The 15,898-nt window shown below is 44.1% G+C and overlaps 1 protein-coding gene across 1 annotated transcript in view; it reads right to left on the bottom strand.

Annotated features, from left to right (window-relative positions):
• The window catches only part of DDX10 (DEAD-box helicase 10), a 160,974-nt gene extending 151,283 nt beyond the window's left edge, over positions 1-9,691 (bottom strand). Inside the window, exons 1-3 of the mRNA XM_065730079.1 lie at positions 9,467-9,691; positions 360-420; positions 30-160 (exon numbers count right to left, since the gene is read on the bottom strand). Of these exons, the coding sequence (XP_065586151.1) occupies positions 30-160; positions 360-420; positions 9,467-9,658 (384 nt within the window). The 5' untranslated portion in view covers positions 9,659-9,691. The remainder of the gene's footprint in view (positions 1-29; positions 161-359; positions 421-9,466) is intronic.
• Between the last annotated feature and the right edge of the window lie 6,207 nt (positions 9,692-15,898).

The following is a 15,898-nucleotide window of genomic DNA, read 5'->3' as shown; positions in this document are numbered from 1 at the left end:
CTTAAGTGCAAATGATGTCAGTTACTTACTGGAACAATAAAAGCCAAGGTTTTCCCTGATCCAGTCTTTGCAGCTCCGAGTACATCTTTACCTTGTAAAGCCAAACCTATGGTCTGCCTCTGTATCTCAGTCACCATGCGATACTGAGCTTCCTGCAGTCCTAGTATTTGGAGTGTAGGAATGGAAGGGAAGAAAAAAAAGAATTATTTTTGTCTCGCCCAGAGCTATGTTTTTCCATTTAGAAAACATTGTATATGGCAATACTCGTTCAAAAGTTTGTTTAAGGCAAAAATTTATTCATATGGAAATAAATAATGCATTTATTTTTAATATAATTACTTTCCAATGTTTACACTCACCTTTCAGGGTTTTCTTCGACAATGGAAAATCTGAAAATCTTTGTATTTCATTTGCATTTATCTGAAACAAAATAAGTTTAATCAGCGCAAAAATTAATCATAACAGAGAAACTGAACAGAATTTTAAGCTGCTGTTAAAGAAAGTAACAGTTCTGTGTGACCCAGATAGCTGGTCATGATCTACACTAGCTTGACCTACAGCAAGTTACTCTTCTAATAATCTGTTCAGTGAGCAACAAGACATACACTAATAATATGAGCAAACAGTGCAACGTAAAGCTCATATCATCATGAAAATAAAAACTGAGGCGGGAAGGGGCCTCAGGTCTCAGGTGCAGCCTCCTGCTCAGAGCAGGCACAGCTCTGAGGTCAGCCCAGGTTGCTCAAGGCTTCGCTAAGAAGTGTCCCCTTATAGCCTCACTGGGCCTCTACTTCCACCTGATCTTCTCAGACAGAGTGGTGAGGCACAGACACAGGCTGCCCGAGGACGTGGTCACCATCCCTAGAGGCGTTCCAGAACTGTGGAGATGCAGCACTGAGAGACATGGGTCAGTGGGCACGGTGGGGAGGGACTGATGGTCGGACTACGTAATCTTTGACGTCTTTTCCAACATTAATAATCCTGTGATTCTACATCCATGCTCTCTCATCCTTACATGACAAACTACCTCCTTGATGATGTCTCACAGTCACCAGGGTGTCCCATAAGGACCTCCCAAAGTCACCTCCACTCCAGGCTGAACAAGCCCAGCTCCCTCAGTCTCTCCTCACATGCAGAGTGCTCCAGCTCTCACTATTTTGCTGGGTTTCCAGTATACTAATACCTTTCGATGTATTTTCATTTTACGATGTATCCGGCCTGGCTGATGGGGGGAGAGCAGTGGATATTGTCTACCCAAACATCAGGACACTGTTTGGTGTCCTGACACCTATTAAACTACTTCTCTCCACACACTTCCACCTGAGCATACCTGAGAAAAGTTAACTCTACACACCAACATGCAAGAGTATGTGTTTGATCACACTAGTTGACTGAATGATTTATAAAAACGTTGAGAAGTCAAGTAAAGATCATAAGGAAAATGTAATGCTTTCAAGCAGGCTCTAGTCAACAGCAGATCAAAAGGAGCAGACAGCTTCTCCTGGTAAAGTTCACAACAATCGATAGCAGTAAGTGAAAAAAAAAAAAGCAGAGAACTAGGGGAGAAAAAATAAGAGACTACTGTAGCTATAAAGCTGAGCAGATGAGCAGCAAGGTAGATCACAGAGCCCTGAGTGCACGCTGACTAGCAGCCACAAACAGACTTCCAAACGTCAATCTCTGTGCGTACTCAGCATGTGCATTTCTAACGGCCATCATTTAATAGACTGCTGAGCAGAAACCTCCCAGCAAAGGAGCCAAGCAAACAGTCCTCAGATGAATCTGACAACTTAAGATAGCAAATCTTACAGAAAGCTTCAAATGAAGAGTTACGGAGATGTCAAATCACGACTATAAGCTCTTGAAGCACCAAGCGCCCTGCTGGTCCTGTCTACTACAAAAACTGTGTGCCATACTCCTTATGAGCATCTATACCTGCTTAAAGCATCACAGCACTTCTCAGCCTACTTCCTTCCAATAACAAGAAATGTAATGCATGAATTTGGTCTTGAGATAAAAGGCAGTAACCCATTTACTAAAACCCCTTTCTGACATTTCAGAACATTGTGTCCTAGAACAGCAATCCATCTTATACCAAATTTGCAAAGAAAATTGTTTTTTTATAAGAAGCACTCGTGCATTAAGAAGCACAAACCTTAAACTAGTATATCCCTGGGCAAGGGGAAAATCTCCTATCTGAAATCACTGTAAGACAGTCTGAGTTTCACAAATAGGAATTTTGGACTGGTACTTCCCAACTTCCACTGATAATTCTGAAGATACTGTACCACACACAATACTACACGTTGTGCCAATTCCCAGTCTTACTACTTTGCACACTAAAGGACCACAACTCATTGATGCACACTATTTCACTTCCATCACGAGACTGTCCAAGTCAGAAAACAGTATGTCCACAGGAGGAAAAACTATCTCACTAACATCAAAGCAATCCACTATGTGCAAATAAAGGAATAGATTTTAATGGGTTTCGACACACAAAACAGGCTGCCATAACAATGCAAAACTGTTAAAATAATTAGAGGCTGCTTGAAGGATTTCAGGGTATGTCCTAATGCCAGGTCATCTAGAGTTAAAAGGATCCAACATATTAATCACAGTGGACACAAATACAATTTTGCTTTTCTCCACGGAACTCCTCTAAAACTCTTTCAAAGCCTGGAAAGTAAAAGTGAAGGAAGTATCAGAAGAGCGTGCACAGGAATAGCCATACCACAAAGCTTCCCAGTTCATTTCTTGGCCATACTAACTTTCAGGCACACACAGACTATCTGCTGAAGTTACTTAAAATTCCAAAGATACTAGCTCATCATTAAATCAAATCAGGATGGCACAAGAGGAACAGCTGCTATAGAGGCAGATCTGTTGATAGACAGTCTCTTCCATAACTACATGCTCCAGTAGAAGACAATAACAATTTCTGCTTCTCAGTTTGTTTCCCTGTCAGAAGTTATTACCTGCTTTAATCTACTGGAAATGTGCCCATGTGAGCACTCTCAGATCTGTTCCAGATGAGAAGAGCCCGCCCGCTTCCAACACTTCGGATGGCAGTCTGATCTGACCTAATTTGACAAAGCAGACTGGAAAGAGTTCACACAACCATTTCCCAGTGTATTAATTAGGCTGTTAATGCTTTTTGTTAGAACAACTGAACTGAGAAGACAATGGCCACCAACAGCTTTAACCCGTCAGGCAGCATATTCACTGGCTCAACCAGTAACAGATAATCTAAAAGCACACCACAAATGATGGTCCCAAGAGTCAGGCACACTGAGACTGCCATGTTTTTTGTCTATCCTGACAGACATTCTCTATTACATTATAACAGTGACAATAATAAATGTTTATGTTATGTGCTTCCAGTATGTTTAGTTCTGTTTAATTCCCAGCTTGAAATTAGGCTGGCTACTGCTGTAAAGGAGAACAGGAAACCCTTTTACAAATATATTAACAGCAGGAGAAAAACTAAGGAAAATTTCCCTCCTTTACTCAACGAGGCAGGCAATATAACCACAGATGATAAGGAAAAGGCTGAGGTTCTCAATGCCTTCTTCACATCTGTCTTTAATAGACAGGACAGTTATCCAAATGGTACTTGCCCTGACCTGGAAGTCTGGGACGGGGTGCATAATGCACCCCCTGTGATTCAAGCAGAGACGGTCAGAGATCTTCTCCTCCATCTGAACTCCCACAAGTCCATGGGGCCAGATGGGATCCACCCAAGGGTGCTGAGGGAGCTAGCAGAGGTGATTGCCAAGCCACTTTCTGCCATCTATCAGCATTCCTGGTTATCTGGAGAGGTCCCACAAGATTGGAGGCTTGCCGATGTGACTCCCATCTTCAAGAAAGGCCGTAAGGAAGACCCGGGGAACTACAGGCCTGTCAGCCTGACCTCGGTATCAGGGAAAGTTATGGAACAGATGTTATTGAGGGAGATCACACGACACGTGCATGGCAATAAAGGGATCAGACCCAGCCAGCACGGGTTCACCAGGGGCAGGTCGTGCTTGTCCAACCTCATCTCCTTCTATGACTGGGTGACCAGACAGGTAGATGAGGGAAAGGCTGTTGATGTAGTCTACCTGGACTTCAGCAAGGCCTTTGACACGGTCTCCCACAGTATTCTCCTAAGGAAACTGGCAGCCCGTGGTGTGGACAGGTTCACTCTTCTCTGGGTGGAGAACTGGCTGGAGGGCCGTGCCCAGAGGGTAGTGGTTAATGGAGTTAAGTCCAGCTGGCGTCCTGTAACGAGTGGTGTCCCCCAAGGGTCAGTTTTGGGGCCCATCTTGTTTAATATCTTTATTGATGACCTAGACGAGGGAATTGAGTGTACCCTCAGTAAGTTTGCAGATGACACAAAGCTGGGAGGATGTGTCAAACTGCCTGAGGGTAGGGAGGCCCTTCAGAGGGATTTGGATAGGCTGAACAGCTGGGCTGAGCAAAATGGGATGAGGTTCAATAAGACCAAGTGCCGGGTCCTGCACTTTGGCCACAATAACCCCATGCAATGCTATAGGCTTGGGGCAGAATGGCTTGAAGAATGTAGAGAGGAAAAGGACCTGGGGGTGTTGGTTGATGCTCGGCTCAACATGAGCCGGCAGTGTGCCCAGGTGGCTAAGAAGGCCAACAGCATCCTGGCCTGTATTAGAAATAGTGTAGCCAGCAGGAGCAGGGAGGTGATCATCCCCCTGTACTCAGCTCTGGTACGGCCGCACCTCGAGTACTGTGTTCGGTTTTGGGCCCCTCACTACAAGAAGGACATTGAGGCCCTGGAGCGTGTTCAGAGAAGGGCAACAAAACTGGTGAGGGGCCTGGAGCACAAGTCTTATGAGGAGCGGCTGAGGGAGCTGGGATTGTTTAGTCTGGAGAAGAGGAGGCTCAGAGGAGACCTTATAGCACTCTACCACTTCCTGAAGGGGGGTTGTGGTGAGGAGGGGGTAGGCCTCTTCTCCCTGATAAGTAATGACAGGACGAGAGGGAATGGCCACAAGTTGCGCCAGGGAAGATTTAGATTAGACCTCAGGAAGCATTTCTTTTCTGAAAGAGTGGTCAGGCACTGGAATGGCCTGCCTAGGGAGGTGGTTGAGGCACCATCCCTAGCGCTGTTCAAGAAGCGTTTAGATGAGGTGCTAAAGGACTTAATTTAGTAGTTGGGTAGAGATAGTGATAGGAGGATGGTTGGACTAGATGATCTTATAGGTCCTTTCCAACCTTATGAACTTATGAACTTATAATTTCATTTTGTATTACTGACTGAAGTGGTTCTCAAGCTGAAAGCTAGATAATATAAGAGAGAGGAGGAGGTGAGTGGTCTTGTGTCCAGCAGCACTGCTACCCCATTCCATGCTGCATCTAAGAGCATCTTAAGGCATGTGAAAAACCTAATCCACCCATAGCTGAAGTGTCAAGGACCACTGCTCTATGTGAAAAGAGAAGCTTCTTGAAGAGCTTTCTGATTCCCCTGTCCCTAAGTATGGACTTCTGCAGAACTCACTGGAGACCCCTAGAGATCCAAGCACATGGTTCCTTCCTCCAAATCCCCCACAGTGACTGTAACCACACCCAGGTAATTAAGGAAGAAATGCAAATGACCAATGAAAACAACCTTTTCAGCTAGAAGAAAATGAGACCGGGACTGAAGCAGGAAGCTAGGCAGTCATCCACCTGTATGTTCACAGCCAGGTGACTCCTGGAGCAATAAAACTGCAAAAACCACAATAAGCCAAGGCCATGAGTCCCCACAACAATCCCAACACAAACATACATTCACCCTGTCTTCATCCCAACCGCTACCAGCCCCTCTTCTTCAGTTTCTACAAATGCACATCACAACCACATGGAACTGCCTAGTGCTTTCCTCTGCTCTCCTACGCTCTTAGCAGAGAAGCTGTGACTACCCATGTCCCTGAAGTGCATGCACAAGCAGACGTACACACTGGTGACAGAGAGAGGCATCCATATGCATACATATAACAACATGCATGGCAAACTGACACAGACACGTGTGGAATTCACTGACCGAAAAGACTACAAGGCCATTACAAAACAGTCTACATAGAATGACTGAAAACTAAACACAAGTTTCAATACGTCTCCAGTGAAAATGACTGCCTTTGCATAGTATGCAAAAATATTTAAACCTAGGAGTACAGGACCAGACTACTATGGAAAAACAGAACACGGACTACTGTACCTAAAAGGATTGCAGATCTACCCAAATCAAGATATACAACTCTAAAATTTACATAGATGAGAAAGACAAACTGTCCTCATTATGGGAAGGGCAACAGAGTTAGGGTACATCACTTCCTTAAAGAACATATTTTCATCAGCTCACTCTTGGTGCATGTTTGTTTTAAAGTGATCTTCTGCTTCCACAGATCTGCAAGCAACAGGCACACTGCTATCTGCCCCAGGTGCACTCCTATGAGGTACAGTGGTATGACAAACAGCAAAGCATCACTCCCCGGAAGAAGTAACACAATGGGGATGTGGTAGCAATTTAATGTGGGCATACAACTGATATGTAGCAAACTGTACATGGAGATCTGCATTCCCTACGCACGTGGAGCAACAAGAGGCAAAGGCTGCATCAGTTGGAGGAGATGTCAGCTTCCCAGGGCAAATCATTTAGCAAAAGATCTCAGCCACTCCATCTACGCAACTGAATCTTCGAATTCAAGCATTCTTGCTATGTCCTTCTAAACTATTGGATATTTTTCATTACCATCATCTTTCATAAGTCCAGAGTAACTAAGGCCAAACAACAGTTGAATAGAGGTCACATTTCACCATTCAGTCTCACAGATGAAGAGGCTGTAATCCGCTCAGCACCTCCTCCGGTTGGTGATTCTGGTCATCCTGCTGTTGCCTCTCAGTATACCTATGGCATATGCACGTACCTTCAGCACAGAGGATCACAGTACTACTTGAGCTCTCGTACACATCAGCTCAAATTAAAAAAGGATTTAAAAAAAGCTGTCAGATGAACTGAGCCACTTTATGAGAGCGATGGCATTGGCTGCCTGGTGTATTAAATGATCAGTAATGCATCTCTAACACAAGAGATGGAGAAGAAAGAATTACTAAATATCACAGCAGCCTAATTTGAATATAACATTAACAGTAAAATGCAAACCACTGTCATATGTAGAAACTATTAAGTCCTGACAATACAGTTAGCTTCACTCTGTACATGTGCACTCTTACCTGTATTCAAACACAAAAACAAAAAGAAAGCCAACTATCATAGAAACACTGCAATCAGGTATATAAACAACAATTCAAGAGCTTTCAAGTGCTCAGGGGTGCAGGCAGAGTTCACAACCTCTGTGCACCGTCTGTGTCAAGCTGCTTTACCCCCTTTTTTTCTCTTGCTCACAGGCACACACCTGCCAGAGACCACACAGAACCACAGCTTCCTAAGCCCAGGCTGCAAGTTAACACCACTGTGACTGAGAGAAGGTTGGCCATTCCATAGCAAAGATGTGCCTACCAGTGGTCATCCCCCTCAGAAGAAATACAAGCCCCCACGAGTTCAAGTGGCACACTTTCAGTCAGCAAGTAGAACTTCCATCTCTAGATTTTCTAGTGAGGAGAAAATAAATCGCTGAAACAAGCTGAGACTCAGAATGCATTAATCATTTCTAAAGGTATCGTTTTTACTTTTTATCATCAAAACACCATGAGGTAGAAGCAATAAGCTCATTTTTTCTGAGGAACAATCTGATTCAAAATAGTAACCACCGTGTTTGAAGCTTTCAAACCACTAAAACTAAAGACAGTGTGAAGCTTTGCTCTATCACCTTGCTGAATCTTAACCAAAGGAGCCACCATGACCTCTTCACGGTAGCTGAGATGTTTCTCCCATACTTACTCTTCCTTACTTTCTACTCAAACTACAACCAATAAAACATCTCTCAAACAGCAGCGTTGAGTGCTGCATAACCAAGTACAACTGCCACGTTCCTCCCCAGCAGTGACTGCAAATTCATGGAACAGCTTGGGTTGGAAGGGGTCTCAAGGATCACCAAGTTCCAACTCACCCACCACAAGCTAGGTACTAGATCAGATTGCCCAGAGCACCATCCAACCTGGCATTATGCATCTCCAGGGACAGGCCACCCACAACCTCTCTGGGCAATGTGTTCCAGCACCTCACCACTCTCTCAGAAAAAAACTTCCTCCTAACATCTAATCTAAATCTCCCTTCCTTTAGTTTAAAACCATTCCCCTCTTGTCCTATCATTATCTACCCATGTAAAAAGTCTATTTTCCTCATGTTTATAAACTCCCTTTAAATACTGGAAGGCCACAATAAGGATTCCCTCCATCCTTCTCTTTTCCAGGCTGAACAAATCCCATTTCTTCAGCTTGTCTTCATAAGAGTGGTACTCCAGCCCTTGGATTATCTTCGTGGCCCTCCTCTGGACCCTTCCCAACAGTTCCACATCCTTCCCGTGCTGGGGCCCCAGACTTGGAGGCCCCAGACTCCAGATGGGGCCTCACGAAGGCAGAGTAGAGGGGGGCAATCACCTCCCTCACCCTGCTGGCCACCCCTCTTCTGATGGAATCCAGAATACCTTTGGCATTCCAGGCTGCAAGCACACACTGCTGGTTCACATTAAGTTTTTCATCAGCCAGAACCCCTAAGTCCTTCTCAGCAGGGCTACTTTCACAGAATTCTTCTCCCAGTTTGCATACATATCTGGGGCAACCCTTGATCCGAATCCAAAATCTGTCAATTTGCTTTGTTGAACCTCATTACGTTCACAAGAGCCCTCCTTTCAAGTTTATCAAGGACTATGTGAATTGCATCTTCTGCTGTATCAATGGCATTGCTCAGCCTGGTGTCATTAGGAAACTTGCTGAGGATACACTTGATCCCATCACCTCTGTCACTGATAAAAGATGTCAAAAAGCACCAGAGCCAAACAAACCTCTGTCTGCGACCTTCCAACTTCCAATTCCTTATCCACCAAATTCAGCAAAAGTTGGAAGGATACGTGCGCAGCATGCATTGTTGCCCTAAGCCATTACCCATAATAGCATGGGTTAAAAGATGGCCATCTCACAGAGAAATTTAAAAGAATCTGTGTGACAACACCACCACCACTGCTGCTTTTCCAGTAACTCCCAGAACGGGCGACGTTTTCCCACAGAGCACAACGCAGTGGGACAGATGTGCCGCACCTCCCCCATGCGGACACCGCCGCCTGCTCGCGGGACACGTGGCTCCCAGCCTGCCTCAGCTCAGCCTCCTCTTCCTCACCCACTCCCAGCACTCGCAAAGCCCCGGCACCGCAGTCCCAGGGGAGGCACAGGCCCTCCTGTGTGCCGCCTCACACCAACCCGTTACCGCCAGCAGCCACGGGAAGCTCCCACTCCACGGGTGCTCCTCCCTCCCACCGTACGTCCCCCGACCCCGCTCCCAGCCCGGCCGTACCTGCGGGTAGAGCCGCAGCAGGCGCTCGATGCCGTCCCGCTCCACCTGCCACTCGGGCCGCTCCCGCTCCTTGCGCTGCAGCCGCAGCCGCCTGGTGCGCCGGCTGTACTTCTTCTTCCAGCGCTCGAAGCTGCGCACCGCCTCCAGCGCCGCCCGTTCCCCGTCGCCGTCCCCGCCGCCAACCCGACCCATGCTCCCCGCGTGGGACGCGCGCAGCCGCCCGGCTCGGGGCTCGTCGCCGCTCGAGTGCGTCACGGCCGCGCCGCTGGGGGCGGGCCCGGCTCGGCCCGGGTGGGCACGGAGCGGTGCGGCCGCTGGGGGCGCTGCGCGGCGGGCTGCTCTGCGGGCGGGCGGCTCTGGGCGCGCTGTGCGGGTCGCGGAGTCCACCGCCTGGCTCCGCGCAGCGCCGCCCAAAACCCGAACCCAAACCCAAACCCAAACCCAAACCCCAACCCCATGTCTGATAGCGCTGTTCGAGCTCCCGCTGAGCTCCGGGACTGACTTGGGCAGCCTGTCCCATGCCCACCGTAGGGCTGCTCTGCAGCGCTTCATTCCCCGGTCTGTATGCATAGACCGGGTAACATGGTATGCTTTGGTTTAAGATGCTGGATTTAAGCTCCGTTTGGTGTGTGTTTTAACCCTTCACGGTGTAGTTCCAGTTACTGTCACTGGCCACAGCGAAAAGCATTGAAATATGCAAAGAATAGGCAGAATATCACAATGAATACCACAAAAAATGCAAAAGTGCTTTATGCTGTGCAGTGTAAGGGTGGTCTCTATGAAAAACAAAAAACAAAAAATCATGCCTGTGGAATTAACTACATTTGGTCAACCTACAAATTCACATCGAATCATAGAATCACCAAGGTTGGAAAAGACCTACAAGATCATCCAGTCCAACCGTCCACCTATCACCAATAGCTCTCACTAAGCCACGTCCCTCAACACAACATTTAAACGTTCCTTGAACACCTCCAGGGTCCGTGACTCCACCACTCCCTGGGCAGCCCATTCCAGCACCTGACATTACTTTTATCTTCAGGTGTGCAGGTTCTTAGCATCTCACCAGAGATGACAACTGATTTCTGGTTGTTCTGAAGTCACAAACCATTTGCTGAGTCAGTTTTAGCACATCAGCACGCAGGATTGAAAACAAAAGCAGGCTGCAGTCATGCTAAGTCAGGAAAATAGCAACATGCTGTCATAAGAAGGAAGTAAACACATCAATTACGGGAATAGTGAAAGACTCCCTAAATAATTACTGTCTCTGATGAGGGTTTGGAATTCCAGAAACCCAAGGGAAAAGGGAGCGTCTATTCATTTTCTCCACTTTTGCTATAAATGTGTTGAGACTATCAAAGATGTATGAAAAAATGTTTTCCCTCCGCCTCCAGATCAGGGGAAGCTGTGATTATAGAAATATCTGTTTTCCCTTTGAAACACATTAAGTTTCTAATTTCAAGAAGACCTGGAAAAATCTCTAAAATGCCCTGATGGGATTCCTTCTCCCAGATATAGCTTTGAATGAAATGGCTTTCTCTGGGGGTTTGTTTGCTGTTCCGATGAGTAAGGAAGGAAAATGAAGTTTTTATTCCTAAAACAAATATGTTCTTTTTCTAGAAGTGCCTGATGAAAAAATGTTTGGAGGAGGTACTATTCTACTCCCAAGGATATACTGCTGGTGCCTGGCACATCTTTCCCATGATTACAGCCCATTAGCTTGACCCATAAAACAAGATCCCAGTCTAATGCATTTGGACTGTAGTAGGACTTAAGTGCCACTTCAAACTTTTCCATCTGTCTGCCTGTAGTAGGAAAACAAACAAAAATGCTCCTGTATAGACTTTCCTGCTGCTGTAGCACTGAAGTTTAACCTTTTAATAAGTAAATGTATGCATATGTGTTGTGTTTGAACATGCTATCTTTGCTCACTATGGTCTACATTTTGCCTACTGGCCCATCTAAGGGCAGGACAGCAGCAGTGGCTTGTGATTCACTACAGACATAAGTCCTCAGTGAAAAAATTTACATGGAAAATTATATCTAGTAGATGTATAAAGAGCTGTACAGGGAGAAAGAAAGGAAAAAATTGCCTTCACAAGCTGAGAAATAAAGTATTCAAGCACTGCTGTTCACTTGCAACTTGAGGGAGCGATGTAAGGAAGTGTGGATATAGCAATAAACTTAACAAAGCTCCACGTGTCTGGACAAGGTTATCTGTGGTGAGAAGGACAAGGGGCATCAAGTATTGAGGTCAAAGCCCTGAGGGTACTCATAGACCTAATGGTCCAGGCCAGCCTCACCTGGGGCCTGCCCATACACCCTGCCCTCCAGCCCAGGAGCTCTGGTTTGACTCCACCCTGGGGCTTTATTCCCTCACTGAGTTATGCCAGAAGAGTGTTGGTCTGCAGCTCAGCCATGTGATTGGCCATGGAGTCATTGACTGGGTCTCTGAGCTGAAGGCTGAGTTACTGTCTTGACCTTGGACCTGCTTTGTCACTGTAGTCCAACTTGGCCATCAAGGGGCTATATCTGACTCTACCTGTTATCACCAGACCTAATCATAATCCTGACCTTAACGTGGCAGTTGATGTCCCAGCTTCACCTTGGACCTTCATTATCACTAAAGAATTGTCTGCTCAGATGGACTCTTGGTAAACCCTTGTTGCCACCCACAGGCTTGCCCTGCTCCCTTGCTTGAAGCAGTGGAATAGACCCTGGCTAGTGAGGCCTTTGCCTTGCCTACCAGGCAATTATCATGCTTAGCTCCCAGCTCTAAAGGAGCAGTAACCTCCACTGTGCCCTTACTGTCTAGCTCTCATCACTTCTTCCAAGTTCATCTAGAGTGCTAATAATGGAGCATGATCCATGGCATCCTTTATATGCTCTCTTAACAAAACCTCAGCACAAAACTGAGTTGTATCATACTGCAGTTCCTCCACATCTGTGTTGTGGAGCCTCCTCCTTGGCATGGCCGTGGCAGAATTGCCCCTACATCCAAGTTGTGCTTGTTCCTCATTCTTACCTATATTCTTTCTTGCAGTACCTGGTTGCTTGTAGTCTTTTGGCTTGCTGTGCACACATCACTCCCTGAACTTCTGCTGTGTCATTTCTTCTGGTGCCTTTGTGTTGCTTATATACAACACTCTCATTTACATGCCATGTATACCAGTTTAATATCTGTTTTGCAAGGAATTTAATATAACTGGGGTAAAACTGTGGATGTTCAAGTTAATGTTTGGGGCATACATTAAACGTTCTATTGTTTTGTACTAATCTGTTTTCTTTCCGTTTTTACATATTACATTGATCACCAAGGAACAGAGGGAATCTGGCACCAGAAGTACAAGACGTCCACACCATAACAATAATGACTTTCTCAGTGCAATAGCCAAATGCCAGGAGAATTTCCTCAATTGAGTAACTGTGGACATGCCTCTCCCTTTCTTCCAAGGCTTGCTTGCTGTGCTTCAGAATGCTTGAGAGAAAGCATGTAAGAATTTGCATCTGAAGACAGTGATTCTGCCTTTGAGTGAGGCATAGAAGCCTGACAACTTGCACAATGTCAAATTTTGAGTACTAAAATATAACTTCAGATTGTTTTGAAAAAATATGAAAATAGATAAATGGCAATTAGATAAATGTTGCTTTCAATAAGCTTAAAGTGGAACTATACATAAGGAACTATTACAAAATATCATCTAGCTAAAGGCTACCTCAGAGTACATTGTGAGATAGAATAAATGGTACTCCAATTGATAAAAAGAAAAAGAAAAATCACATTTTAAAGGCAGTGTTAATTATAGTGGCCAGAACTGTTTGGAGAAGAAGTGGCTGTCAGGGCCCTGAGGGCACTATTGGTCCCTGATGATCCTGGCCAGCCTTCCAGGGAGCCTTCCTAACACATGCCCATGGGCTCTGGACACCATTTCAGCTCAGCCTCTGGCAAAAGAATTACTCTAAGTCACACAAACTGAAAAAAAAAATCAGTGCTGTCAGTTTGAAAGAGAGATATTGGCACTCTTATGCAAGCCTAGGATAAACACCAGTTAAGAAGGAAGCACAGTGGGTGTCTGTAATGAAGAACAACAACAAAGGCAATACAGAATAAAATAAAATAAAATAAAATAAAATAAAATAAAATAAAATAAAATAAAATAAAATAAAATAAAATAAAATAAAATAAAATAAAATAAAATAAAATAAAATAATAAAATAAATAAAATAAAATTCACAGAATTATGTTTTCCTGTGTATTGGGTAGCCCTCTAATAAAAAGTCCATCACCTGGATTTCCAAAAACAAAGTAGAAATGCTTAAAAGTCATTCCTGGTCTGAGTAAATGAGTAAATTGTGATTAATAAATGGTGTTAATTATGGACAAGCATGTTATATGGTGTAATTGAGGACTTGTTCTTTCCTCTTAGGAATGAGCTGCTGTTTACCAACAATAAAATAAATACAATTTTGCCGATGACAATACAGCTTCTTTTTGTGGAAGTGATAAATTGGAAAAACTTTTACCAACTGTGTACATCAGAAGAATGTCTTTTTATATGGATACTCCAAACATTTTCTCTTCTGGGGAAAAAAAGAAAGAGTGACAACATTGCTCTAAACATGAAAGCATGGTCCAGCTTAAAAACTCTCTGAAGAAACTAATAGTTGCAGCTTCAGCAACAAAGATATACAGAGACAACATAAATTCTAGAAGATTTCTTGCAACTATGTGGATTAAAATGTTTCTACCACAGAAAATGTTGGAGTTAAATCTTTTTACACACTGGCAAATAGCTTTATATTTGAAAAAGCCACCTATCTTATATAAAATAATATTCAAAAGTAAGTGATTATTTTTCAAGCCTGAACTTGACAGAAGACAAATGATGTCTTCATGGAAAGAAAAATGGCTGTTTTTGGTAAGCCCTTCACTCATCCTCTTTGGCTATCAACAGTTTATTAGCCAGCACTACAGGTTCTTAAAAATGTCCTTCAGCCTGTTACCAAACAGATTCTTTCAGGCGATACAGTTCATACATCTCTTAAAGTCTGGCTTGAAATGGGGTGGAAAAAGGAGGGGAAGAAAGTGCTTCCCTGTACTCATCATTACCAGGATTTTGATGAAACACTATGGGATTACATTGATGAGAATGACAGCAACCAACCTGCAGAATATTTAAAGGAAAGTTGCTCTCCTAAGGACAGGAATAAGTTCACAAGAAAAATAAAACTTCATTCTTCAAAAGTACTTAAAATTCAGAAACTTCATGCTTCTAAAGTATGTAAAAGGCAGTGGAGGAAAATTAGCCGTCTTTCTTCAAAATCAGGAGTAAAAGAGGCTTGTCAAGTGTCTAGAAATGCCACAGAGTATTGATACCATTGGACAGGAAGCATTGGATGATACTGGATGGAATGTTTTAGCAAAAAAAAAAAAAGAGCTAAAGAGCTATTTAACAGGATAGGATGTCATGTACGCATTTCTTCTGGGAAAAATAAAGGACTTCCTGTGTTCTTGGTATCTGCTGTTGGTGACTCTAATATGCATTATTTCCTCTGCAGGGCCCTCCAAATGAACATTTTGCCAGTGAAAGGCAACCAGAATGTTGGAAAAGTTGTGACGAAAGCCCTGGGCAAGGAGAATGCAGACAAGGAAGGAGCTTTCACTCAGACAGTCAGACAACAGTGTGAATGCGTATAAAATGGAAACTAATTTGAAAAATCAATGTCTTACTACGTTATACATCCAGTCATTAAATGAAACCATCTGTTTCTTCAAAATGTTATGGTATATATTCAGATTAAAAATAAAAAATAAAAGAATGACATGGTGTAAGATAAAACAAATACAAAGCCGGAATGTTTTTCCCTTAAGCTGACAAGGGTGGGTTTCTTGAGAATTATAAGCATGACAAATCTTTAAGAAGCATCTGATGGGAGTTTGCCGAAACATGTTTTCCCTCGCAGAAATGCTGAACACACCCAGGGTCTGCAAGCCCTATCACTTCACTGCTTCCTGCAATTTACCCCGCAGCGCTTGCCACTTCTCAGGGTGTTTGGCACAAGGACCGAGATGGTGTTTATGTAAATCTAAGCCGCTAGGGGCCGTAATAGACCTGTAAAAATAAAAATGACTAATAAATTATGGTCATAGTAGATATATGTGCTAACAAGAGCCATTACATAAACAAGACGGTCTTTTGTTGCTGGTCAGGATCTGTACGCAGTCCCACAGCACAAACTGTCATTGCAGTTCAGGGATCTCCATAAATACTTGATTAATTTTGAACATTTGACAGTTCTTTCGCAAACTGAGGTGATTTTCTGACTCAGAGAAAGAGCTGACAAATCAAATTATGAAAGATTACCTAACCATTCAGATAATTACACATTTTGGAAGAACGCTATTTCCAAAACAAAATGGTATACACTATG

This window comes from Cyrtonyx montezumae, unplaced genomic scaffold (assembly GCF_038088225.1).
Source record: "Cyrtonyx montezumae isolate F1298 unplaced genomic scaffold, pur_monq_1.0 scaffold_12, whole genome shotgun sequence".
NCBI lineage: Eukaryota > Metazoa > Chordata > Aves > Galliformes > Odontophoridae > Cyrtonyx > Cyrtonyx montezumae.
Note: the sequence above shows the minus strand (reverse complement) of the source record. Positions and strands in the feature narration are given on the sequence as shown.